The sequence below is a fragment of the Hyperolius riggenbachi genome, chromosome 4 (assembly GCF_040937935.1).
Source record: "Hyperolius riggenbachi isolate aHypRig1 chromosome 4, aHypRig1.pri, whole genome shotgun sequence".
In the NCBI taxonomy this organism is placed as follows: domain Eukaryota; kingdom Metazoa; phylum Chordata; class Amphibia; order Anura; family Hyperoliidae; genus Hyperolius; species Hyperolius riggenbachi.
Window position 1 is genome coordinate 202,046,504 of NC_090649.1, and position 27,537 is coordinate 202,074,040.

General features: G+C 43.5%; 1 protein-coding gene across 4 annotated transcripts in view; it reads left to right on the forward strand.

Annotated features, from left to right (window-relative positions):
- The window catches only part of TNK2 (tyrosine kinase non receptor 2), a 238,558-nt gene that overhangs the window by 92,343 nt on the left and 118,678 nt on the right, over window positions 1–27,537 (forward strand). The window contains exon 1 of one of the 4 annotated variants that reach the window (XM_068281238.1): window positions 18,193–19,084. The exons of the other annotated variants lie outside the window; for them this stretch is intronic. Coding sequence (XP_068137339.1) covers window positions 18,962–19,084 — 123 coding nt within the window. The 5' untranslated portion in view covers window positions 18,193–18,961. Of the gene's footprint in view, window positions 1–18,192; window positions 19,085–27,537 lie in introns of those variants that run through there. 4 annotated transcript variants of the gene reach the window in all.

The following is a 27,537-nucleotide window of genomic DNA, read 5'->3' on the forward strand; positions in this document are numbered from 1 at the left end:
ATAACTAGAGATGAAGGCGTTGAGGGGCCCTGGGGTGCCTCTTACTCTAATAGCAATCAGTGTGTGACGGCTGGGGGGGGGATGGAGGGGCGCACTTTGGGGTCTCAGCCTTGGGTGCTGGAGTACCTTGTCCCGGCTCTGGTGAGAAGACACCTATAGGTCCTATAAAAGAACCAAAAAATTGGTTCTGCGGGTATTTTCTCATCTTTTTATTGTAAAAACGACTTTTTACAAAATATTCTTATGTATAATTGGTATAAGGCCCCTTTCACACATAATGCGTTCTGTCGTAGTACGGTCCCCCATAGCAGTGGCCATTAGACTCTATGAGACTGGCCACACTACCCGAAGTGCGACGCGTTGTGACGGAAGTGGTTATGACGATGCAGAAGCGGCACAGACTCTGCAGTGTGTTGCCGAGCAGCAGGCATTTGCATTGGCGTTTATCACACCACAATACTCTATTTAGATTGTTGAGGTGGTGACCGATCGGACAAAAAACAGTTACTTACTTCCTGTCCAGCAGGGAGCATATCACTGTTCCAGGGGCGGAGCTATAAAAATCACCCTGTCACACTGTCTGCCGCAGGGTGTAGGAATTTGGACATGGTGAGGTGCGATTGTCCTGCCCTGGGCTCTCATGTTGCTGGACAATCGCAGCTCACCATATTTGAAAGTCAGAAACATCTGATCTGCTCGCTTGTTCAGAGTCTGTGGCTAAACATATTAGAGGCAATGAATCAGCAGCACAGCCAGGCAATGTGTTTTGTTTAAATGAAAACAAATGTCAGCCTTCATCTGTCTTTCACCTTGGGTTCCCTTTAATGGCCAAGATGATATTCTGCATTGGCTTAGTGTTCTAATTGGTAGCAAATGCTTTGATGATTGATTCTGACAGGCATAAAATCACTGACAGAAAATACTCAGATATGAATCTGCCCTTATTGAACTGAAGTTCAATCTAAAGGCCACTGTGCTTCCCCTGCTAAAGAAATCTTCACTCGACCCTGCTCTGCCATCCAACTGCCGCCCAATCTCTCTCCTCCCTTTTGCCTCAAAAATTCTTGAAAGCCTGGCCCACCAACGCCTGACCAACTTCCTTAACTCCAACTCCCTTCTCGATCCCCTGCAGTCTGGTTTTCGCACAGCCCATTCTACAGAAACAGCTCTCACCAAAGTGGTAAACGACCTTGCCCTTTCCAAAGCCGAAGGTAAATACTCCATCCTGCTCCTCCTGGACCTCTCCTCGGCATTTGACACTGTCGACCACTCCCTCCTCCTCCACTCCCTGCAGCTAATGGGCATTCAGGACCTAGCCTTAGTCTGGATCTCCTCATACCTCTCCAACCGCTCCTTCACAACATTTTTCAATGGCTCCTCATCCACTCCTACACCCCTCTCAGTTGGTGTTCCTCAAGGTTCCGTCCTAGGACCACTACTGTTCTCACTCTATACTGCCTCAATTGGCAAAATCATCTCCTCCATGGGTTTCAATTATCACCTGTATGCCGACGACACCCAGATATATATCCACACCCCAGATCTTTCCTCCTCTACCATGGACAAAGTCTCTGCCTGCCTCACATCCATTTCCTCCTGGATGGCTGCCAGGTACCTCAAGCTTAATTTGGACAAGACTGAGCTTCTAATATTCCCACCCCACACAGCTGCACCCCTCCCCGATCTGCACGTCACTATTGAAAATACTACTATCCACCCTACCTCCCAAGCCCGCTGTCTAGGCGTTACTCTGGACTCTGAACTTTCCTTTACAGCCCACATCCAAGGTATTGCCAGATCCTGCAACTTCCACCTCCGCAACATCTCCAAGATCCGCTCCTACCTGTCCCCTGACACCACTAAACTCCTTATCCACGCCCTTGTCATCTCCCGCCTAGACTACTGCAATTCTCTTTTATCTGGCCTCCCCTCTAACCGTACTGACCCACTTAAATTGGTAAGGAATCTGGCAGCCAGACTGATACATTCTTCTCACCGCAGCGCCTCTACAACTCCGCTCTGTAAAGCACTACACTGGCTCCCCATCAGCTTTAGGATCAATTTCAAAATCCTGTGCTTGGCCTACAAATCAGTGCACAAGACCTGCCCGACCTACATCTCTGATCTGGTCCACAGGCACATACCAGCCCGCCCCCTCCGATCCTCTAATGACCTGCGCCTAGTCGCACCACACATAACGATTGCAGGACTTCACCAAGGCTGCCCCTACTCTCTGGAACTCTCTCCCACCAGCCGTCAGACTCGCCCCCACCTTTAATACCTTCAAACAAGCTCTCAAGACTCACTTCTTCACGCTCGCATACCCCCCTACACCAGCACCATAATATGTTCTGTTAGACCCCCTCGCAAAAGACGCACCTATTGTCTCCACCCCACCCTTTAGATTGTAAGCCTCTGGCAGGGCCCTCCTCCCTAATGTATCCAGCTTGATTATGCAATCTTACTCACAACCACCCCTCTTGTAGACTCGAACAGTCTCTATTTTGACCTATGACACTGTATTGTTATCAAATCGTTTGCATGATCTTGTTTTGTTGTGAGTTTCCGTATGTTCTACCTGTATGTTAACCCATTTATCTATTGTGCAGCGCTGCGTAATATGTTGGCGCTTTATAAATACAATAAATAATAATAATAATTTCCTTAGCCAAGGAATTGCAATTCTTACTACATCATCTTAGAGCAGCTGCAAGTGCTTTCTGTTCACCAGGTAAGTGATCTTGATGTGCACCACACTGGTGTCTGTGTATACCTGCCTGTATCTGCAGACACTTCCATTTCCATTGAAATGAAAAGGGGCATAGTGCACCTATTTCTACACCTCCCTATTTGCCAACAGGCTTCGTCCACTCACCACATTTATCAAATAAACACGCACCTGCACTGCATCGCCCACTGAGATCATTAAAAAAGAATAACACTGTAGGTTGCATGCAGCTACATTTACCATTTCAACTGGCAAGGGATTGGCAAGGCAGAGGCTGCACACATGGGGCTCTACCCTCGGTGCAATATCACCTCTCATGGTTTTATCACTTTGGTGTGCCTTAAAAAAAGGACAAACTCGCTTTGCAAAGCACCCTTGTCTACTGCCGATGTCCATTGAGGAGAATGGGTAATTGCATTGTGAGGATAACACAGTTAGTGGCTGTCACTTACATAGGCAATATAGAGCTTTCTTCAGATCCTTTAGCTGTTTACGTGAAATGTGAATCAAAAAAAGATGAAGTGGTTGTAATATTTAATTTCACCTTAATATTTTCATAAGTCTTTTGTTTCTCCTATGGGAGGACAAATGCCATGCAAAGCTGGTACCTGAGCAAGAGGAGGAACGGGGGAACCCATGCTATTTAATGGAGAAGCAGTTCTGGTTGATAGAAAATCTTTTCTCCTTAGAATTGTCTCTCATTGAGCTAAGTGCTGAAAGCAGTATTAAGGTGGCCACTAACGGTCCAATTTCTAGTGAAAAGTTGTTCGAGCGAACAGAAATTCTGATGGGATTGGTTGAAAATAATCTCACAATCGCACAATCGATTATAAACGATTATAAAAATAGTCGTCTGATTGGATTTTTGTCAAACCAAAATTTGGATTTTCTTGATTGGTTGTGGTAGATAGGAAGTAAAGATTGGTTCATTGATGGTGTAGTGAACAATTCTTCTTCCGATCAGAATTTCTGATCGCTCAAATGATTTTTCTTTAGAAATTGGAGTGGTCAGCTTTAGGGTGGACCTGTGCTGCCTCAGTACACAGTAGTACACACAGTAGTACTACTACTACACAGTAGTAGTAGTAGTAGTAGTACAGGGCGCACACTGCCCTCCACTTGTGGAGGGCAAATGGAGGACAACTAAAATATTAGGTTTTTACATTGCTAAGTTTTTACATATCCAACTCTAAATGCATGTTTTTTTTATGCATTTCTGTGAAGTGCAATTATGGAAAAATGTGTCTGAAGTTGGGCTTTTAAACCTTTAAGCAAACCTGTGTCAAAAAAAGGTCTTAACCTTACATGCCCTTAACCTCTTCTCATTTATTTCTGGTTCACTTCTCAACTATTTAAAGCATGGACAAGCCTGAATATCCACACCGTGGATCAACTGCTAGATGATGAGGGCTACCTACTTACTTTCAAATTCTGAAGAACAAATTCCATCTTGTCAGTTCTAAACATACCATAATGAATATCTCATGGTCATATCTGTACATATAAAACCTTTTGAAACTTAAAATGGGATCAACAGTTGGTCTCCACACCAAGCTCCTACCTCCTCTGACAGTGAGTCATTATTATGTCTTCTGAGAGAACCCTTCCACTGAGAATAATCTACACTGAAATTCATCCCGAACTGACCTTCCATGGCCAATTCACCTCCCAATTTCATCTGGGAGGTCATTGGATAGTGACATGGTAAAGGGCTCTGCTCTGACACAGGAGACCTGAGTTCAAATCTCATCTCTTCCTGTTCAGTAAGGCAGCATCTATTCAGTAAGGAGCTTGGGCAAGACTCCCTAACACTGCTACTGCCTACTGAGTGTGCCCTAGTGGCTGCAGCTCTGACGCTTTGAGTCCGCCAGGAGAATAGCACAATATAAATGTTATTTGTCTTGTCTATTACCATTAGGAGACCGATCACTATACCATAGAGACTTACAATGAATTGACAGTGTCTTTGTTTCCTTTAAAGGACCACTATCACAGAAAACTGTAAAATGTAATGTGCATACTTGAAAGATGTAGATTTAGCCCAGTAAAATCTACTATAAATTATTATTATAATTATTGATTTATATTGTGCCATCATCTCCTGTGGCACTACAGAGTAAAAAATAAACATGGCTACATAAAGATACAGACAATGGTGTACATAACATTATTGCCAATAAAATGTATAATATGCAAAGTTACAGTGAATAGTAACTAACAAAAATGTACAACTACCAACAATAAATCACTGTCACTTATCATAAAAATCTGACAAATTGTGAATGAGTCCACTTCCTCATGGGGATCACGTCAGTCTGAAACATTTAGATATGTCAGCAAAAAAAAAAAAAATATCTATGCCTTCGCTATGCTTTTAACAGTTGCCCAAGGAGTTTTTTTTTCGCTCATGTGAAGGTGAACAATTGCAATTACCTTTTTGTTTTAAAGGTAAACCAAAGTAAGAGACGTGATGGTGGCCATATGTAATACCTTTTTAAACAATACTAGCTGCCTGGCAAGGCTACTGATCTCCTTGGCTGCAGTAGTGTCTGAATCACACACCTGAAATTAGCATGCTGCTAATCTAGTCAGACTTCAGTCATAAACATTTTCCTTACTCCATACACTTCAGAAAAAAATCGCAGTTTCAGAGCAGGAAAAAAATATACAGCTGTGGAGGTAGCAACCTGAATGATAATTTCTCAGTTGTGTTTTACTTCTCACCATTTGGACGCATGTTCACTTTTAAAGTGTAGTGAAGTATCCTAGGGGAGCTTGTGCTTATAAACATGATGCTCTGTGCCAGGAGTAATAAGGAAACATCCTAATCATCTGTTTGCAATAAATGCCAAAATATTTATAGTAACTATAGCAATTCTAAAAACAATACCCAATGTATATTTATATACATGAAAATAAATAAAGGACATTGTTGTTTACTGAAGCAGTTGCACAAACACTCTGGTGTAGGTACACTTCTCCGTATGATGACTGCAGGGAAATGGCACAGTTTCAGTACACTCTGGTGAGATCATGTTTACTCATAGGATAACTCCTTCATTCAGTTTCCACTTTACTGTTGTAGCTGAGGATACTCCTCCTTGTAGACCCACCGTTGGTTTCCTCTCTTACAAATTCTGCCCTTCCTTTCTGGATAGGAAAATACAATGTCACACTTTACAGAGGGAACCACTTATAAACATAAGAAGTATCACTTTATTGCAGGGGTGTACAAGCTTTATAGGCCAAGCGCCATATAGGCATTCTTAAGCAGAGGCGTATCTAGAGGGGTGCAGGAATGGTTGTACTATGGGTGCCATAGCACTGTGGGTGCCATGTCTGCCCCTGTGCTGCGCTACCATGCCTGCCCCTGTGCTGCCCCCCCCCCCCATACCTGCTCCTGTGCTGCGCTACCATGCATGCCCCTGTGCCTGCCCGTCAATCAGACCTGTTAGAAAAGAGGACAAAGGGGGGGGTAAGAGGAGATATTTCTTAAAAAGTTACTTTTATCATTATCCTGAGCCAAAAAGCACAGGCAAATATAACAAATGTACACAAGAAAAGATGCTGTTTTTAGAGGGAAGAGTGAAATTTCAGTGTTTGCCATAGGCTTTGTGTTACCCAGGTACTCCCCTGTTCTTAAGATTTCTAGGGGGCTGACATAGCAGAATAAACACAATTGCTCCTAGGTACACTAAGAGTGAGTGGCTGATACTGCTGCTGGCATAGTGGCTGACTGCCACTGGTTGCTGGCTCAGTGGTGGCTTGCTGCTAGCTTAGTGGTGGCTTCTAATTGGTTGCTGTTGGTGGCATAGTGGTGGCTGCTGCTTGCACAATAGTGGCACAGTGGTGACTGCTGCTAGCACAGTGGTAGCTGCTGGTGGCACATTAGGGGCACAGTGGTGGCTGCTGGCACATTAGTGACACAGTGATCCTTGCTTCTGGCACATTAGTGGCACAGTGGTGGCTGCTGCAGGCACATTAGTGGCACAGTGGTCCTTGCTGCTGTCAGATTGGTGGCTGCTGCTGGCTTGGTGGCACAGGGATGGCTGCCTCCTCCTCACCCTTCACTCACTATGTCACAGGCTCTGTCCTGCCTTCCCCTACGCTGCGTCTCTTCGAAGAATTAAACACAATTTTTGCTGATTGCTACTAATTACTTTAGGAGTGAGTAGCTGATACTACTGCTGGCATAGTGGTGATAAGCAACATACATGTATTCATAAAGTCTTCAAGTCTTCAGGGGAAAGAGGGGGCTTGGGGAGTTAAGTAGCATTAAAAGAATAAATACAGGTGCTGAAAGTATTTTTAAAGACACTGATTACTTGTTCAGAAGAAGCAGCTGTGCACACGCTAGTTTCTCCACAGAGGTGACTGGTGGGAGCAGTATCTGCTAAGTTTAAAGTAGTAGCATGTGTGCACATTTTCAATGTTTCTGAGGGAACACATTTTACACAGCGTGGATTGGCGTACATTTAAAATGGTAATTTGGGCACGGAATACACCGGTTTAAATATTTTACTTTTTTCGCATTAAAATTCGCGTTTGTATGCAAATTTTCGGCTTATGAAAGTTAATGGAAAATAGCATACGCTGGGCGGATTTATGTCGTAAGAAGTACATTTTTTCCACACATGAAAATGTGAATTTTAGAAGTGCAATTCTCTATTGGCTTTCATTAGATGTGCGGCAAACGCATTTTCGCACATTCACAAAACGCACAGGAATTTTAATGTGTGTGAACTCTGCCTAAATGCAAGGAGAAATGATTTGCATCTCAATGATCATCCCTAGTCATAACATTGCTGTGAAGAATGTGGAAAGGATGGAGCAAGGCAGGAGGAGCTGTGATCGTGGGCTGACGTGGGCAGCCTTGTTAGTGAACGCAACCAATGCTCCTGAGGTAGTAAGACTGAGTAGTACACAGCCTTACTGCCAGATAGGAAAGGGAAATGGAGGTTCACTACAGGGTCACTTCAAGCTGTTCTCTACCAAAATGTTGGATTATTTAGAAAAAAAATAGCAACACTGCAGGCGATCGGCTGTTTAATTGAACATGGATTCTCTTCACTGATCATTTCCTGTACTTCTAGGTCGCACAGGACAATTCAAGCAAGAATCGCCATAATGTATTTACATGATAATAAATGGCCTCGCTGGTCTATTTCCTTTAGTAGCTGAAACTCTGAAAACTAAGCAACATTGTTTTCTTTTCTAGCAAGGCCATTCATAGTATTGTATATGAATTCAGAGTATTCCTTGCTTAGTAATTCATCCATGTTGTCTTCACTTGAAGCTGCCCTTCTTTTTCAATTGTTTATTCTGCCTGTTACTTTCAGCCTGCAGATATTACAGAAACATCAGCAGTTTCTTTTTTTAAAGTTAGAGAATAGACGTATTTTGTCTGATTCTCACACAGGGCCATATGCAATTCAAGGTGATGAGAAGCTCAAAACGTGCAAGCTTCTTATCACCTAACATCGCTCAGAATTTACCGGCAAATTCAATTGCCAGTTTGAGGCCTCTTGCACACTACACGCGATTTCGATTTTACTATACGATCCGATTTTTGATTACGATTAAAAAAAAAGTACTGCATGCTGCTGTTTTTTTAGTCCCTCTGGCGGTATGATGCCTTCCTGATTTTAGGGTCTAAAAGCGGTACAATTTTTTCATGTGCTTCTAGACCAGGCATGGGCAAACTCGGCCATCCAGCTGTTACGGAACTACAAGTCCCACAATGCATTTGCCTTTATGAGTGATGACTGTGGCTGTCAGACTCCTGCAATGCATTGTGGGACTTGTAGTCCCTTAACAGCTGGAGGGTCAAGTTTGCCCATGCCTGCTCTAGACCCTAAAAGCAAGATAAAATCATACCACGAGAGAGCCCGGAGCAGCCCCTGCACTTACTCACCTCCCTGGGATCCAGCACTGCAGTTCTCCCTCGGTCCTCCGGGTGGCGCTGTAACCCTGTAGTGAGATTGCCGGCTGTCATCATGAGGACAGTCAGCTATCTAACCAGGGGGATGCAGAGCCTGGAAGGAGAGGAAGAGTAATGGCCGCCAGCGTCTGGATCGCCCAGGAGGTGAGTAAAATCACCTGCTGCGTGCAGTGCTCTGCATGGACCTCCCAGCGGCTACCGCAAGTGTAGCTCGAGGTTACCGCTTTGAGCTGCAGTTTTCCACCCCGAGTCTAGCTCGTGGCTACCACTAAGGAGGTTAATTGGAATCAAAAATCGGATCGTATAAAAAAACGGAATCGCTTGTAGTGTGCAAGAGGTCTCACCTGAGTGATGTTTGCGCGTAAAAGCGCATAACTCAGGCACAAATGGGCACAAACCCAGCACTAACTGAACATACAATTCTTGTGTCCATGGGCTGTTGGAGGGGGGGGGGGGGGGCTGGGTGACCTTTTGACCTTTATAAAAATCTTTAATTTTTCGGCACAAATGTAGCAATAATCAACATGCTAGAATTTTTATTTGTGCTGATTGGAGGGGGGGGGGGGGGGGGGAGAAGGGGCAACTTCACAAAGCCGTGGCATTGCATTCCCTCAAAAAACAGGATTGCAACAGAGAGGATAAGTTACATGGCACGTTATGCGATGCATTTAGTGAAGCATACAGTACATACAAAGTATGCTTCACTGCAACTGCCCACATTATGCTGTACCACACTGCATGCATTGCGTTATACCAGTCCATCACAGCGCACTGTTAATGTGCCAGTGTGAACGTACAATTGCAATATAAAACTATTGCATTCGCAAATCTATTGTCTGTTGCAATGCACTAATGTAAAAATAGCCTAAAAGATAACGATTTCTCTAGGTAAATTTACCATTTAATCATTTTCAACCTTAATGCTGCTTTCACAGTGAGACGTTACAGGCGCACGTTAGTGCAGCCTGTAACGCACCCCACGCACAGTAATGAAAAATCAATGGGCTGTTCACAGTGCCCCAGTTGCGTTACATTGTAATGCAGGACGTCAGTTGAAAGTGCTGCATGCTGTGCGTTATGCGCGGCTAAGCCGCGTTAGACTGTGCGCACATGCTCAGTAGTGTTGGAGGAGGAGGTCTTCCCTCCTCCTCCTTGGCCAGCCACATGGCTAATGGATGGATGGTGTAATGGTTAAGGGCTCTGCCTCTGACACAGGAGACCAGGGTTCGAATCTCGGCTCTGCCTGTTCAGTAAGCCAGCACCTATTCAGTAGGAGACCTTAGGCAAGTCTCCCTAACACTGCTACTGCCTATAGAGCGCGTCCTAGTGGCTGCAGCTCTGGCGCCTTGAGTCCGCCAGGAGAAAAGCGCGATACAAGTGTTATTTGTCTTGTCTAATTAACATACACTGCACGGTGTGACGTGCAGTGTTTACTTCCTGGAGCGGCGCTCTGTGCGGCGATTGGCTGGCGGGACCACGTGATGCCGCATGCGTCCAAGAGTATGCATCATGGCATCACAGGACGCGTGAAGAGCTGCTTAACGCGGCTCACTGTAACGTCCAGCTTTAACCCCACTATGCGCTGCGTTGCGTTAGGGGCACGTTATGCGACCTTAACGTGGCATCTTACGCAACGTCTTAGTGGGAAAGAAGCCTAAAAGGATCACTGGCCCTGATTCACTAAAAACCTGTAAAATTACCACACACTGAAATGTACTGCCATTTGTGCAACATAGTGTGCATGTGCACACAGTGTAATTAGTGTAATGCGCAATATACTAGCAACTCTATGCGCTATCTGCAGCTTTGCTTACGTAAATACCAGTAAGGGCCTATTTCCACTATTGCGAATTCGTATGCGTTTTTCGCATGAAAATTCGCATAGCAATACAAGTGAATGGGACTGTTTCCACTTGTCAGGATTCCTTTGCGTTTTTCTGTGCAGAAAAAATTCGCATGGCAGAACCATCAGAATTCGCATGCCGCTATGCGAATCGCATACGATGTATTTAATAGGAAATTCGCATGCGGTTTGGGTATGCGAATTTTCATGCGAATTTGCATAGAAACAATGGAAAATCCCACCGGCACTGCCATGGTTAAATTCGCATACATCGTCATCCATACGAATTCGCATGAAAATTCGCATAGACCCGCATGCGAAATTCGCATCCGCATGCGAATTTTTACCGCGGCGATTCCCACCGCACAAGTGGAAATGCAGCCTAAAACTGTTGTGCGCAATGTGTTTATTCTAGCTTTATTGTTGCTATGCACTGAAAAGGTGTTGCTCTTTTTTTTACAAATATTGGACAATAAAGCTTAGAGCTACATCTTTTTGTCTTCTCACCCATATGTTTATTAATAAACACACAACATGCTTATAGTCCTACTCATACAAATGCATGTAAATATTTACTAAACGCTTTGCCAGGCATCACATTAATTAGCCCCAAGTGATGATACACTGATATTACGAAATGCTATAGCTCTTTGATTTAAAAAAAATATATAATTTATAAAAAAAATATAATCCCTTCATAGTTAAAGTAGTTTGCTATATCAGAGTGATATACTACTGTATATCAGAATTGGTTATGCATTGCATAATTTATACAGACGCATTTGATGGGACTGGAGGAGTTAAATATATCCAGAGGTTTACTATATATTTTACTGTGTGTGTATATGTGTGTATATATATATATATATATATATATATATATATATATATATATATATATATATATATATATATATATATATATATATAGTGTCAGGTCCATAGAAGTTGGGACATCGACACAATTCTAACATTTTTAACCACAATGGATTCGAAATGAAACAAACATGATGTGCTTTAACTGCAGACTGCCAAGTTTAATTTGAAGGTATTTACATCCAAATCAGGTGAACGGTGTAGGAATTACAACAGTTTGCATATGTGCCTCATACTTGTTGAGGGACTTTCTGATCTCCTCTTTTCACTTTTGTTTTCTTTGGTTCATGTTCGATGTTGGGCACAAAGTGATAGCAAAGTTAAATAGGCTTAATGAATGATGATTGCATAATTGGATACAGAAACATTTGATTTGAAAAAATATCCCGTTGTTTAAGATATTTTCTAGGGATACCAACAGATGTGTCCTGGCCATTTTAGAATATCATTGTAGCATAACATTCTTAATTTTTTACGCTTTCCTTACCTAATGGATAATCAACTGCAGATATAATGTACATAGGGCAAATGCTAGTCATTGTGGCCCTGTCCATGGTGATCAGTTACCTTCCAGAATAATTCTGCATGTCAACTCACTGCCCATATAATTCTATGTGTCTGTTCACTGTACTGCATTGTAAATGATCACATTATTCTAACTCGCTGCATGCAGGATTTGTATTAAAGTATATGTTCAGTCTCCATTGCAGTTCACAGTTGTCATAACACATTATTACGCGTGCATCTGACCACTGTGAACCTAGACTTAATGAAGGCATGCAGCACTTTTTCAGTGAGATGTACGTTGGGCTAATTTTTTTCATGGACAAGTATAACCACATTTGTTTATGACTGTATACATGCTGATATGCAGCAATACTGTAATGTCCTCAGCCTCGGTCAGCCTGCTGAGATTATCCGCAGAGTGAGCTGGAAGAAGTCAGTGGTGCATTTATATTGTATAATTTGTCCTGTGGATTTAATTTCTGTAGGTCTGCTGAACATTAGTCATGGAGACACTTGGAATTGCCTTACAGATTAATTTCGTTATTGTAGAGCAGGAAATATTGTAAGCACCATGCATCATCCACTGTCATAAATTCATAATAATAATTTTTCTTTTGTTGGAAGAACAGAGGTTCCCTGTTGTGTTCTTTTCTGATTTTGATTTGCAATAGCTGCTCAGATGGTAATTTTCACAATATGTTTTGCAATGTTTTATGTACTGCAACAGTGTCTCAAAGAAATGATTATGAAGAACGACAATGAGTTCTAGGTTCTGTTTTCCTAGTTTAAGTTAAACTTCTAATGCATTCTTTTGTCCTACCATAGTACCAACCATACCCTCCAGACCACACTCTCTACAGTTTCCAGTCACCATTCCACTCAGCATTGGGGCATCTGTGCAGTGCCTCTACATGTCTTCCATTGTCCTGCCAACTTAAAGGGATACTGTAGGGGGGTCGGGGGAAAATGAGCTGAACTTACCCGGGGCTTCTAATGGTCCCCCGCAGACATCCTGTGTTGGCGCAGCCACTCCCCAATGCTCCGGCCCCGCCTCCGGTTCACTTCTGGAATTTCTGACTTTAAAGTCAGAAAACCACTGCGCCTGCGTTGCCGTGTCCTCGCTACTGCTGATGTTACCAGGAGCGTACTGCACAGACACAGACCATACTGGGCCTGCGCTGTGCGCTCTTGATGACATCAGCGGGATCGAGGACACGGCAACGCAGGCGCAGTGGTTTTCTGACTTCAAAGTCAGAAATTCCAGAAGTGAACCGGAGACGGGGCCAGAGCATGGGTGAGCGGCTGCGCGGGCACAGGATGTCTGCGGGGGACCATTAGAAGACCTGGGTAAGTTCAGCTCATTTTCCCCCGACCCCCCTACAGTATCCCTTTAAGTCCTTATTTGCTCAGGGATCATCATGAGAGATGTTCTGAGGGCCTGAGCACACGCTGTCACATTGTAATACACCACAGAAACCCATGGCACCTGCATTGTTCTCCACTGCAGAGCTGACTCCATTCACCTTCACTGAATGGGACAGTGCTGCAGTGCATGCAGCAGTGCAAAGAAGACACTGATCCACAAGGCAGAAGTATGCCCATTGCTGGCCATGCACTGTCTGATGTCCTTGCGGATCACACATTGGACCATGCTGCTGAAATCAGTACAGTATAGATGCAAAATGTCTATTATATAATCCATATAATACAATAATAATAATACAATAACATTTCTATAGCGCTTTTCTCCCATAGGACTCAAAGCGCTTAGGCTCTCTCAGATTCAGTAATTAAATAATAATAAAAGAAAAATAATAATAAAAGAAAACCGCAAAGGAGAAAATAGACATTCACATGAAGGGTCCTCCTAATATTTTGCATATTATTCTCCTAGTGATAAACATATTTGTTTTTCTCTTAATGAAGTCAACCTTTCCTCATGTACATCACATCACATGCTACATTTGTATTTCTTATGTACTTTAGGTTGATTTGAAAGCTTCCATAATTCAGTTTATGTTTTGCACAGCCCCATGATTGCAGTGCATAAATAAAAAGCGTTAAAATGGAGCACTTAAACTCATTTCGGACCAGGGACCTTTCTCTTTCTTTTTGCACTTCCTGATCACTATGATTGGCTCACAGTAACCAGGGGGCCAGGAGCTAATGAAAACACTCCTGACAGAGTTATGAAGCACTGCTGTCTTTAGACAGCTGAGTTCTATGCAGGCAGGGATGCGTTATTGCACCCCGTGCACAAGATCGGGCGACGTTAAAACTACATCACACCAGGCTTAGGCAGCCATGAGTGCGTTTTTTAATTGCGGCTGGTCCTGAACCGGTAAACTGAAAAAGAACTGTAGAGTAATGCATTTTGGTCGTACCAATGGTCTAGCACCATACAAAATAAATGGGATACAGTTGGGGACATCAAACTTGGAAAAGGACTTAGGAGTACTCATCGACAACAAGTTAAATAATCTTATTCAATGCCAAGCTGCTGAAGCTAAAGCTAATAAAATTTTGGGATGCATTGAAAGGGAAATAAAAACTCAAGATGCTAGCATAATATTGCCCCTGTTGAACTCTCTAGTAAGGCCACAGCTGCAATATGAAATTCAGTTCTGGGCACCACATTACAGGAAAGATATTGCAGTTTTAGAGCAGGTGCAGAGACGAGCAACAAAATTGATACGAGGGATGAAAGGTCTCACTTACCAAGAAAGGTTAGATAAACTGGGTTTATTTAGTCTAGAGAAAAGACGCCTTAGAGGGGATCTAATTAACATGTATAAATACATCAGAGGGCAGTATAAAAGCTTGGCGGATGAGCTTTTTGTCCCTAGACCTTCTCAAAGGACTAGAGGACATGATCTGCTCATGGAGGAAAAACGTTTTAGCCATTTATTTAGGAAAGGGTTCTTTACAGTTAGAGTGATTAAGATGTGGAATGCATTGCCACAGAAAGTAGTTATGGCAAATTCTATATCTGCATTTTAAGGGGGCTTAAATGCTTTCCCTGAGTTGAAAGACATCCATGGCTACAATTACTAGGTAATGTCCAGTGATGTTGATCCAGGGATTTTATGTGATTGCCATCTGTAGTCAGGAAGGAATTTTTTCCCTTTTGGGGCTAATTGGACCATGCCTTGTAATGGCCATTTTACATTTAATCAATTGGTATGCGTTAGTGTGCGTTAGTACGCGTTAGTACGCGTTTTTTTCATAGCAGTGCATTGGGAAGAAGATTTCAGTTAAAACACGTTAAAGGGAACCTTAACTGGACGGGGGGTAAAGAGTTTCACTTACCTGGGGCTATTACCAGCCCCCTGCAGCAGTCCTGTGCCCTCGGCGCCGCTCTGGAATCCTCTGGTCCCCTGCTGTCACTTAGTTTCGTTTTTGACGACTCACCAGTCGCCGCCCGCTATGCGTATTTTTGGACGCATTCACCAATGCAATTAGCGCTATTGCGGACCACAACGCGTACAAAAATACGCGTTGCCGCATTCCGCACGCGTAGATATGCATCAATGCGCATATCCGCAATAGCGCTAATTGCATTGGTGAATGCGTCCAATAATACGCATGGCGGCCGGCGACTGGTGAGTCGTCAAAAACGAAACTGAGTGACAGCGGGGGACCAGAGGATTCCAGAGCGGCGCCGAGGGCACAGGACTGCTGCAGGGGGCTGGTAATAGCCCCAGGTAAGTAAAACTCTTTACCCCCCGTTCAGTTAAGGTTCCCTTTAAGTGTAAAAGAGGCCATAGGTAAACCTGGGCATTACTTTGAAAATCCGTTTTCTTTCGGTTATAACTGAGAGCAACTGATTAATTGTAAAAGGGCCCTAAGGGTTTTTTTTCGCCTTCCTCTGGATCAACAGGGATATGTGAGGGAGCAGGCTGGTGTAATTTATTTTCTGGTTGAACTCGATGGACGCATGTCTTTTTTCAACCCAAATAACTATGTATGTAACTGATGTAATAATAAAAATGAAACGACTGTAGGACTGGGACCACACTTGTTGAAAATTACGTTCCAATGGTGACGCACACATTCGTTTGGAAACCTGCCTGTTTTCTACCACGATGCCTGAGTGTTTAAAATAATGGAGTTCCTGCTACATAAAATTGCAAATTGCATGCAGTTACCAAAGACTGCCAGCAAGTGTAGAAGGTGTATGGTGGGTGAAGCACACATTAAAATTTACACTATATGCGCAAAATTGCCTGGGTTAAACACGCTGGCTTTTTGCAGCATATGACTCATACAGTCTGTTGCAAAGCTTAGCGCCTCTGTCACAGAGGCGCTAAGCTTTGCAACAGACTGTATGAGTTATATTAGAAAACAAGTAAACAAAGAGACCGAGAGCCCAATATGGTGTAGTAAGTTGATACAAATGAGGAAGAAATGAAAGTACGTGGTAAATATACTCACAAGTCTGGGTCACCGCAAAGGCAACCACTGAGAATGCAGGTGGGGATGATTTGAACCTGACCCCACTCAGGTATTAAAAAGTCGCTCTCTGTAGAAAAATGGGGAAACACCCCTCCACCCAGGGTGGACTGTATAGTGATAAAACAAAAGTAACAGAGGCGCCAACAAGTGTAAAATGGTTAAAAACCGTTTAAAAGGAGGGGTGTAGGTGGATACACCTCTCAGGTAAAAATAGACCAGCCAATACGCTGTTAATAAATAACAGTATTATTTATTGGGGATTCTCCAAGCATGCAACGCGTTTCACGGGCAAAGCTCCCGCTTCATCAGGCAATCGAATAGGAGAAACACAGTAAAAGGTCCAGATCTGAATCAAGCGCCACTATGGATACACAGTACACAGTAAAAGGTCCAGATCTGAATCAAGCGCCTCTATGTATCCATAGAGGCGCTTGATTCAGATCTGGACCTTTTACTGTGTTTCTCCTATTCGATTGCCTGATGAAGCGGGAGCTTTGCCCGTGAAACGCGTTGCATGCTTGGAGAATCCCCAATAAATAATACTGTTATTTATTAACAGCGTATTGGCTGGTCTATTTTTACCTGAGAGGTGTATCCACCTACACCCCTCCTTTTAAACGGTTTTTAACCATTTTACACTTGTTGGCGCCTCTGTTACTTTTGTTTTATCAATGTATGAGTTATATGCTCCCTTGTATTGCCTGAGGAAGTGGGATATACCTGCAAAACGTGTTGCACCCTTCTGGAGTATGTAAATAAATAATTTCAATAAAATGCATCCTTTCTGTCTGTATTGAAGGGGTAAGTCCACCGCTACCCACTTAACCTCCCTGCCGTTCTAAATATTTGCTGCGCACGGCAGGGAGGGTGTTTTTTTGCATTTTCTTTTCTAGCATGTAGCTAGCCTAGCGCTAGCTACATGCTTCCCCCCTCCCTGCGGCGTCCCCCCATATGCGCCGATCGCCGCCGGCGCATATGCCCATCTGGAAATCCCGTTCTGAACGGGATTTCCATGAGGGCTTCCCCCGTAGCCATGGCGACGGGCGCGATGACGTCACTGACGTCATCGACTTCGTGACGTCAGAGGGAGTACTGATCCACCCCTCTGCGCTGCCTGGCACTGATTGGCCAGGCAGCGCACAGGTCTCTGGGGGGGGCACCCTCTGATGCGGCGGGTAGCGGCGAATCGGCGCGGAGCGGCGGCGATCGTAAGTGACACGCAGCTAGCAAAGTGCTAGCTGCGTGTATAAAAAATACAATTATGCAAATCGTCCCAGCAGGGTCTGAGGAATCCTCCGCGGCAGGTTACCCCGAGCTGAGCTCGGGATAACCGGCAAGAAGGTTAATTTTAAACTTTTTAATTAAGTCCTTTTATTCTTCTGGTGCCTCTGTACTACCGCATGAAGCTAATCTTGTCAGTTGTGAGAATATTGTCAGAAACTCCTGATCTGTATATGCTTGTTCAGGGTCTGTGGCTAAAAGTATTAGAGGAAGAGGATCAGCAGGACAGCCAGGCAACTGGTATTGCTCGAAAGGAAATAAATATGGCATCCTCCATATAAGTCTCAGCTCAGGTTCACTTTAAGAAACAAATCTACAATTTGCTCACCAAACTACATGAAGTACCTCCTGCATGTTTCTTTCCCTTCTGCTGCTGTGTGTGTGATCAGCAAATATGCAGATTGCTTCCAGTAGGAGACAGTGCGAAGCTTAGCATGCTAGCTTAGCCCTCCTTCCTCTCTGCTCTATGAAGATGCATGGATGTGGGGGTGGTGCTGGCCAGCAGATGTGCTGTGGGTGATTGCCTCTGGGTTGGGAGTCTCTTCTCAACCTTCACTAATCTGCAGTGAGAGGTGGAGACAGAAGAGAACGGCTGGCACTAACCGAGAGAGGGAGGATGTATATTGTACCCAGCAGTGGGGGGCGTGAAGCTGCAGTGCAGAGCTGCGACAGCCTTTTGCATGGTCACTTGTGTCTACTGTGCAGATGTAGATTGACCTTCTGGAATTGCTGTGTAGCTTGTACTAATATGCCTGCGTCTCATGTGCAGCTGCTGCAGTGATGGCAATGGCACCAGAGGACAACTAGCAAAATGGTTAATGCATCTGCTACTGTGAGGACACTGCTGCTGCTTTTTCTGTGTTTCTTGTTGCACTGTGAAGTATGTCAGTGAAATAGCCTGCTGTATGCTCTGACCCTGGCCCATCTTTATGTGACACTCAGGGTCCAATCTGCCAGTGACACAAGAAGCACCTCTTCCTATTCTTGCTTCAGCCTTCCAGGAATGTGCAAAGTTTGAATGGAAATCGCTGAAGAAGCATAAGAAGCATGCTTCTGTAGCTGGTCTCACTCTGGTGCTAGAAGCAACCCCCTTCACCCCAGCTGTACTCTGCCGTCATCCAGGCACAACTTATTCTTCTGACAACAATGAGACTTAAATGATTTCTGCTGGGAGGGAAGTATGTGAAGCCAGGGATTGTCATCCTCCAGCATGTCTTCCTAGCAGCTGTTTGTAGTAGAAGTTCTTGTGAAGCCCTTTATATCATGTGACCAGTTATGCAGCCTCACACTTGGTGCATCAGCACACACATCTTATACATACACCTGCTGCATGAGTGCTGATTCAGTGACATCTTCATGTCAGACTGCTCTCCTCTTGGTACCCTGGGCAGTCATGGGGGAGAAAGCCGAGTACCAGAGGCTTCCCAGCAGCGAGTGCAAGGAGGAAAATGAGGTAACGCTTCTTTTCATTGCAATTATACTGATGGGAATTGTGGAGAGTATATTACAGTTGTATGTATCGGTATGAATAGATAGATATAGATGTACATCTCAATAGACAATTAAATTCATCGAGGTGACAATATATCATTTTAAAGCATTGATCCCATGTCTTTATTTTATAAGTGTTCTGTTTCATAAAGTACAGAAATGTAGTATGTGTAGAGTATATATAAGTATATTAGTAGTTATTAGTACAGAATTATCAGAGGTCAGGAGGCACATGCTACAAATAACCCTGCATTAGTAGTGCCAAGGGCTTTGAATATACTTTAAATAGGTTTATGGGAAATAAATGTAATGTAACACAGTTCCAGAATTTGACATTTCCCATTTTACTTTTATTAATAAATAAATGTGTATTAAGAATATAATGTATTTTTTAGCAGAGGGAGATATAGTGTGTGTGTGTGTGTCTGCCTGTGTTGCTTTCCTATATTTTTTACTACCTTGTGTCACATTTTTAAACACCTCTGCTTGTTATGTGTTTACTATCATGCCTGGGAAGCTGCGGCTTAGCATTCTTACCTCGTTTCATCTGAGGTTTCTATGGCAACTCTTCAGCTGCCATTTATTGGTTGGCCATTCTTTTTGTGGTGACAACCAATTGGAAACCATTTTAAATTGGGGTCACATGGTGGTGAATGCTGCTTAGCATTAACTCTTTGTTGTGAGGAACATTCGTTTTTATTGTCGTTATTCATGGCTAAGTGAAGCGGTTTTTACTTCCTTGATTCAGATCATGCAGAGTATAAATGTGGATTTATTCCAACCCTTTTCATGACTGAGATGTACTTAAATTCAGACTAAGTATGTATAAATCTGCATTTATAACACAGCAATTACTCCATCTCTAGGGTTACCGTTAACTGAGATGCCAACAAGATTTTATTGTGGAATTTTTTTGAATTTATCAGATTGTATATTGATAATTGAAACTCATACGTTTTACCTACATTTGGTTGTGTTTTGTATGTCTTTATGACAAGAATTATTGTATGCCCTTGGATTGTCTGCTTTCTGACATGTACAACAGATATGTCCTTCTCTACACTGATCAACCACAACAATAAAACCACTGACAAAAAACCTGAATAACACTGATTTTTGCATTACAACAGCACCTGTCACGGGGTGGGATATGTAATGCAGCAAGGGAACAGTCAGTTCTTGAAGATGATGTCTTAAAAGCAGGAGAAATCAGCATATAAAAGAATGCAGGGGATTGTGCAAAGGGCCAAATTGTGATGGTTAAACAGCTCGGTCGAATGATCTCTGAACAGCAGGTCTTGGAGTATTTTCAGAATATAGTGGCTAACACCTACCAAAAATTGTCAAATGGTGTCAAAGGTGCTCACAATTCATCAGGCTCTCTGGTCTGATCCCCAGAAGAGCTCCACAAATTGCTGGAAAATGTAATGTTCACCTTACAAGAAAGATGTTACAACACGTGCATTACTGCTTGCTAGGTATGGAGCTATGTAGCTGCAGACCAATCAAAGTGCCCAGGCTGACTACTGATTACTACCATAAGCACCACAATGGGCACATGAACATCAGATTTGGTCCATAGCGCTAGAGATGAAGCATATTCCCCACTTCTCAGACCAATCCAGCATCTATGATATATGGTTGCACAACAAATATAAGATCTGTGAAGGTCACACCTCACAGTTTACAGGTCTTAAAATATCTGCTGCTATTGTCCATGCTGGAATTTGGGGCCATGATTTTGACTGACAAGTCATTTTCCAACTGTTTCAGTGCAGGTAAATTTTGTCTTCAGGTACAAGTGGATATATTAGGATTTGATATGTCAGCGGAGCTCCTGCAAGTTGCCCATACTTATTACCTGCCCTTTATCTAACCTCAAGCCTACCCTAGCACTAACCTCACTTCTGTCCTTGCCCTAAACATCATCCCACCAACCTAGTCTAGCACTATTTTTACCCTTGGCCTTACGCAACACTTAAAGAGAACCTGAGGTGAGAGTGATATGGAGGCTGCCATATTTATTTCCTTTCAAACAATAACAGCTGCCTGGCAATCCTCCTTATCCGGTATATCTGTTACGGTCAGAACCCGAAATATGGCCACTTCGGGTTCTGGACGGTCAAACCTCGAAGTGGCCGTCTTAGTGCGGCCAATGTCAGAAGTGAATTGAATCCTGGCAGCTCTGTGCTCCTCTCCTCGACTCTTCCCCCTGCTCCCCCCTCCTATTTACCTCTGGCAGCCGGGGACACACACATGCACACAGGGTCCTTTGTCGCTGCAGGGAAGCAGGGATTCGTGCCGTTCATTACTGCAGAGCGGGTGCTAACAGAAGCAATGTCTGCAGTGTTCCCGCTGTGCTTCCCTGAAGCGCCGAACGACTCGGTGTGCATGTGTGTGTCCCCGGCTGCCAGAGGTAAATAGGAGGGCAGTGGGAGGAGCCAGAGCCGAGGAGAGATGCAAGGAGCCGCCAGGATTCAATTCATTTCTGGCATTGGCCGCAGTAAGATGGCCACTTCTAGTTTTGACCAACCAGAACCCGAAGTGGCCAGACTTCGGGTTCTGGCCATAACATATCTAATACTTTACGCCATAGACCCTGAAGAAGCATATGCAGATCAGGTACTCTGACTCAGCTGACTCAGATTTTACTGGATTAGCTTGTGCCAGGGTTTTGACTCAGACCCCATGTATGTCAGAAGATCCACAGGACTGCCAGGCAACTGACATTGTTTAGAAGGAAATAAATATGGTAGATTTCATCTCACTCTCATCTCAGGTTCCCTTTAATCCCATCAATTTTTCCTACCACCAACCTAATCCATGGTCCATGGTCTTTCCCTTAAAGGGAAGGTTCAGGGAGGGGATTAAAAAAATAAAAATAAATTTCCACTTACCTGGGGCTTCCTCCAGCCCGTGGCAGGCAGGAGGTGCCCTCGCCGCCGCTCCTCAGGCTCCCGGTGGTCTCCGGTGCCCGACCCGACCTGGCCAGGCCGGCTGCCAGGTCGGGCTCTTCTGCGCTCCATTTCCTGGGACTTCTGCGTCCCACGCCGGCGCGCTGACGTCATCGGACGTCCGCCGGGCTGTACTGCGCATGCGCATGTATCCATCCCGATTTGGGAAATTGTGGCCTGCCAGAAAGGGAAAATAAAATGTAGTTTACTTTTTTATTTGATTTTGTTCTTGAAGCTTTTATTATAATCAAAATGTACACTAGACCCTTGTTTGACAAATTTTGTGAAGTTACAAGCAAAAATTTAATGAATGTTAATTGAACCACCTTTTGTACAGAAATCCAGCCAAAATCCAGCCAAAATTTAACGCCATGGAGGTTAAACAAAGCCATGAATTTTGGCTTTTAAAGGACATCAAGGTGAAAATAAAATGATGAGAAAAAAATTGTATCCATCCTCCTCCAAAAAATGACTTTTTAGATCTCTCACAGTTCTATTTTATATTTAAATCTAGTTTTTAAGTTTTTACTGTTTCATTGTCTCTGCTCAATGACACCTTTATTGAAGTATGCCAAAGCACAAATCTATGAAATATTGACCCTTTTTATCGCTTTCCTGCTCTCAGAAGCCATTTACTGACAGAAAAGTATTTTATGACTGTAATTACTAATCAGTGAGGGTTATGCTATAGTCTGACCTAGTCCGACCCAGTCCCGACCCAGACAGAAACTGTCACTTGCATACCTGATTTTTAACACTTTTAGGCAGAGAAAGAAAAAAAGGAACATAGCATAGTTATTTGTTTGCTTAATACAATATATACACATGTCTATCCCATAATGTCACATGTCACCTCGGTTGTCCTTTAACAATTAGTACAGTGGCATCTGAACACCTACATGTGTGTTTAGATTGTTGCTTGGGATTAGGTTTCATTTAAAATACATAAGAGAAAGTAATTGCAGAGATCATTAGCTTCAAGTTCCTTAGCAGAAACAATAGTGATTGTAGATTCTCCAGTCCATTCAGCCACATTGACTGGTGGTGTCAGCAATGATGTGTAAACTATCACCCTGTTAGCTCCTCAGTACAATCAGTGTCTGGTGTGCCCGTTAGCTCCTCAGTGCAATGCTCCAATAGGTACTAAAGAGAAGTGGCCGCTCTGCTGCATAGTTGGAGTTCAGTGGTGGACATGACTACCGTTGCTTTGTGTTAGTAGCCATTCCATCACTCACCTTTTGGGCACTGAACTGTGCATCTAGGACAGCCTTTTTCAACCTTTCTACCCTGGAGGAACCCTGCAAATAACTTTGGGATCTCAAGGAACCCCTGCAAACAATTTTTTTGATCTTGAGGAACCCCTGCATTTATTTTGGAGGAGGCATGGTCTTTAAAAGTATGTGTGGCTGTTTATTTCACTACCCCCTATTACACTGCCACTCATTATACTGTCTCCAGACCTCCCAATTTAGTGCTTCTTGTTGAAGTACTACCACCTATTATAAGGTGCTCTATTACACTCCCCCCGCGATGGGGGAAAATGCCAAGGAACCCCTGCAGAGTACTCAAGGAACCCTGGTTGAGAAAGCCTGGTCTAGAATATTGCACAAAGGCCAATCCCAAATAGAGAACGCCATTAGCAGTTTTAACGTCCTACTACTGTATATGGACAATGAATAAATGCACTTTATAAGTAGTAAGGCGTATCTGAAATCATTTTGAAGTTGTTGAATTGTTTCTGTGGGTTTCTCTAATGTTCACATTGTACACAGGAATCCACGGTGACGTGGCATTAAGACCGCTTAGATGTTTAGGAAAAGAGCTAAATCGGGCCTAGTGCTAATAGATCTGTGCAAATTGGATTTAACATGAAATGTTCATTAGTATAAGATCCTCTTAGCACTGGTGTTTTTAATTCTATAATACAAATTAGCTATTTAAATCTTAAAGGTCTTCCTACTATGATGAAAGCAATCAAATAAAGGCATAATCTTCACAAATCAAATAAATCTCAGACACTGTGGTTTGCTGTCTTAAAGCGGATCCGAGATGAAAAACTAACAAGTAACTTGTCTATATATCTTATCTAAAGATTAGATAGTTTACACAGCATATTTAGCTGCAAACAGCTTCAAAAGTTTATGATTATTTATTCCTGTGGTACAATGAGGGCAGCCATGTTCTTTTTGTCACATTGTCACAGGCTGAGGGCTGGAGATGCTATCAACTTGCCTGTGTGTAAATTCAGTCCCCTCTCCTCCTCCCTCCTCTCCTCTGCCTCTGAAATCAGTGGCTAGTAACCTCCTCCTCCTCCTGCCCAGACTGAGCTCCCATAAGCCCTTGCTACAGTGCCAAGGCACAAAAGGAGCTGTGGGCGAGGCTTGTTTAGTTTATAGTGAATTAGAGTATTAAAACAAAACAAAAAAAGTATTTGGCTGGAGGAATGCCCTATAAACTATATGAAAGGAACACAATTATGCAATGAGTAAAAGTTTATCTCGGATCCACTTTAAATGCTATCGAGGATTTCTCCTGCACTTCTCAGTGTGAAATTGTGAACAATGCATCATGGTGATGGTGTTTAGCACCATGACCAAGCAGGATTGAAGTGCTAGGCACAGTTTCTGCAAGGAATGATAGTTGCATGGAGTTTGTATGTTTGTTTTGTGTAATTTTTTTGTTTTCATTTGGAAAAGAAAGAGAAGATGTCCATTGTCACAAGTGGCCTTACTGTGTAGTATTGAGACTGTGCTAGACACAGGGCTGTGGAGTCGGTTCAAAAATCATCCAATTCAATTCAACTCATTTATGAAACCTCCGACTCCAGGTACCCAAAATTGCGCCGATTCCTTAGTATAATACGTACCAGGGCTGGGGAGTTGGTACAAAATCATCTGACTCCAACTCCTCAGTTTAAAAAATCACTGACTCCAGTTCCTAAAAATTGCTCTGACTCTTCGATTCTGACTCCACAGCCCAGGGTAGACACATCTATTTGTAAGCTCCAATACAACCAAAAGCTGATGTGCTGAGGAGATATTTGGTGGTCTTTAAATTAGTAAACTGAATACGCTAAGATATTAATAAATGAAATAATACTAACCACTTATTGCCGGCTACCAGTTTGAGCACCTGTGCTCTTCACCCATGGCAACATTAAGGGCACTAACCAAGGTGTTTCACCTCCATAGTAACAGATGCATGGAGGCCATTGACACCTCTGTGCAGCATTGGGCCCCAAATTGTCACCTGAGGGATAGACCCTGATGCTGGATGAAAGCCCTTGTATGTGTGTACGAAGCTTTACAGTGTGCTTCTACAAACAGTGCAGAAACGTGGCCGATAGTGGTGTGACATGAAAGAGTGAGGAAAATCTCTTACTCCATGTGCAGTCACATATTTCTCCCCATGTGCATCAGCTGCCATCTTCCATGTGCAATTTCCCCATGTGTTCCTATTCCATTTGCAGCCATTTCCATTTCTCTTCTAATTGCAGCCTTTTAGATCATCCCCAGTTAGTAAACATTTTGCTGAGTTTACTTTCATGCTCGGTTCACACTTGAGCCGCATCTCCAACGGTCACAGCCGGAGCAAACAGTGCAGTGTCTGGTCCTTTGGAATCCAGAGACATATGAGTTTCCACCATAGGCTTCTTAGGGAAGGTCATAGTCTTGTCTGGAAAATTGTGTGGGCCCGGACTTGCTGGATCCAAGGAATCTTGCACGCTGACATGTGTGAACAAATCCTGTTAATAATCTAAATAATAATAATAATCCGAACACTTTTCTCCTGTCAGACTCAAAGCGCTCAAAAGCTGCAGCCACTGGGACGCACTCAAGTGGCCAACTTGCAGCGTTAAGGAGTCTTGCCTCAGTACTCCTAAGCACTGACTTTAGCCAGGATTTGAATCCTGGCCTCTCATGTCAAAGGCGGTGCCCTTAACCAGTACACTATCCAGCCACTTAATGGGATCTGTTGACATCTGAGTTTATCTGTTGGTTCCAATGTGGTAAAATGGAAAAAAAAACAAAAAACTATTTTGTGTTCTGATGTGAAGTGAGCCTAGAATTGGGTGTTATATTTACAAGTGACTTTTTTTTGTTCTTATCAGAAAGCAGATGGTATGGTAAAGTCCCGGCTATCCGGAACTCAGGCATCCGGCAGTCTCAACCAACCAAAATGTCGATGAAGGGGGGGATATGTGGGGTTCCTTTGTACTGTTGCAGAGCGGTGCACAGCAGAAAACAACTTACAAATCCTTCTGGCACCAGTCCTCTTCAACCCAGCTCCCAGCTGCTGTACTGCGTCCATGTTGGGCATCTGGCATGCCACCTGGTCACATGCATGCTTCGGAGTTATACACAGAGGATGCAGCTAGGAGCTGCAGGAGTGCGTACTGGCATGTCACCTGACCCACATCGGGTCACAGACATGCTTTGGAGCCATACACAGGATGCAGCAAAGCAGCTAGGAACTGCGGGAGTGAAGAGGACCAGCACCCGGAGGATTTGTAAGTTGTTTCCACTGTGCACTGCTCTGCATTTCATCTGCGGGGGAAGTTGGTGTTACATTTTAGGCCCGGTTGCTAGCCACCCTCACTCACATATATCTGACATCAGGCAATCCCTGCCTGTGCTGGATAACAGGGACTTTACTATACTGATTAGGTTCCTCAGAGGACCACTGTGCACCATGACTTGAACAGGCTAACTTCGGAAAACTATTTTTGCCACATCCTAAAGTGAGACCTAAGGTACATACACACGTCTGATTTTTCCAAACGACCGGTCATGCGGACTGGTCGTTTGAACGTCAAATCTGGCGTGTGTACAAACCGTTGTTCGGCTGATAATGATTTAACGGTGAAAACCATGATTTTGACGGTGAAAACCAGTCTTCTCAGCCGGGCGAACGACCGGTCGTTTAGAAAAATCAGACGCGTGTATGTACCTTTAAGCTCCCAGTAATTATTAATCAGATTAACTCAGCCACAGTTTAGTATATTTTATCAAATACTATCATTACTATTTCACTGTAAGCAGGGTGGACTTGGACGTATGCAAATCACAGTGCTGCAGATAATAAGAAAAGAACCAATTAGTCTTAATGAAGTTAAATGGCACCAAGTATTTCATCAGACATTGGCGAACCTGTTTCGAGTAGCGTCTATATCTTTTGATGAAACTGAGACTTATTATTGCGTTATAAAAAAAAGTAGGTGCCCATTTAGAATTTAGAGTCACCTTCCTCTTTTTCCCCTCTGACCGCCGCTGCCGATCGTGATCACTATGATCCGCTGGCGATCGTAGTGATCACTTGATCAGGAGCCAATCGCGATGGCTCCTGATTACTGAATGGAGACACCATCTTATGACAGCTTAATCTCCCCTCTCGGGTGCACACGATCGCATCGGGAGCGCAAATGGCAGGTGGCGTAAATCTTACGCCACATCAGGCTTAG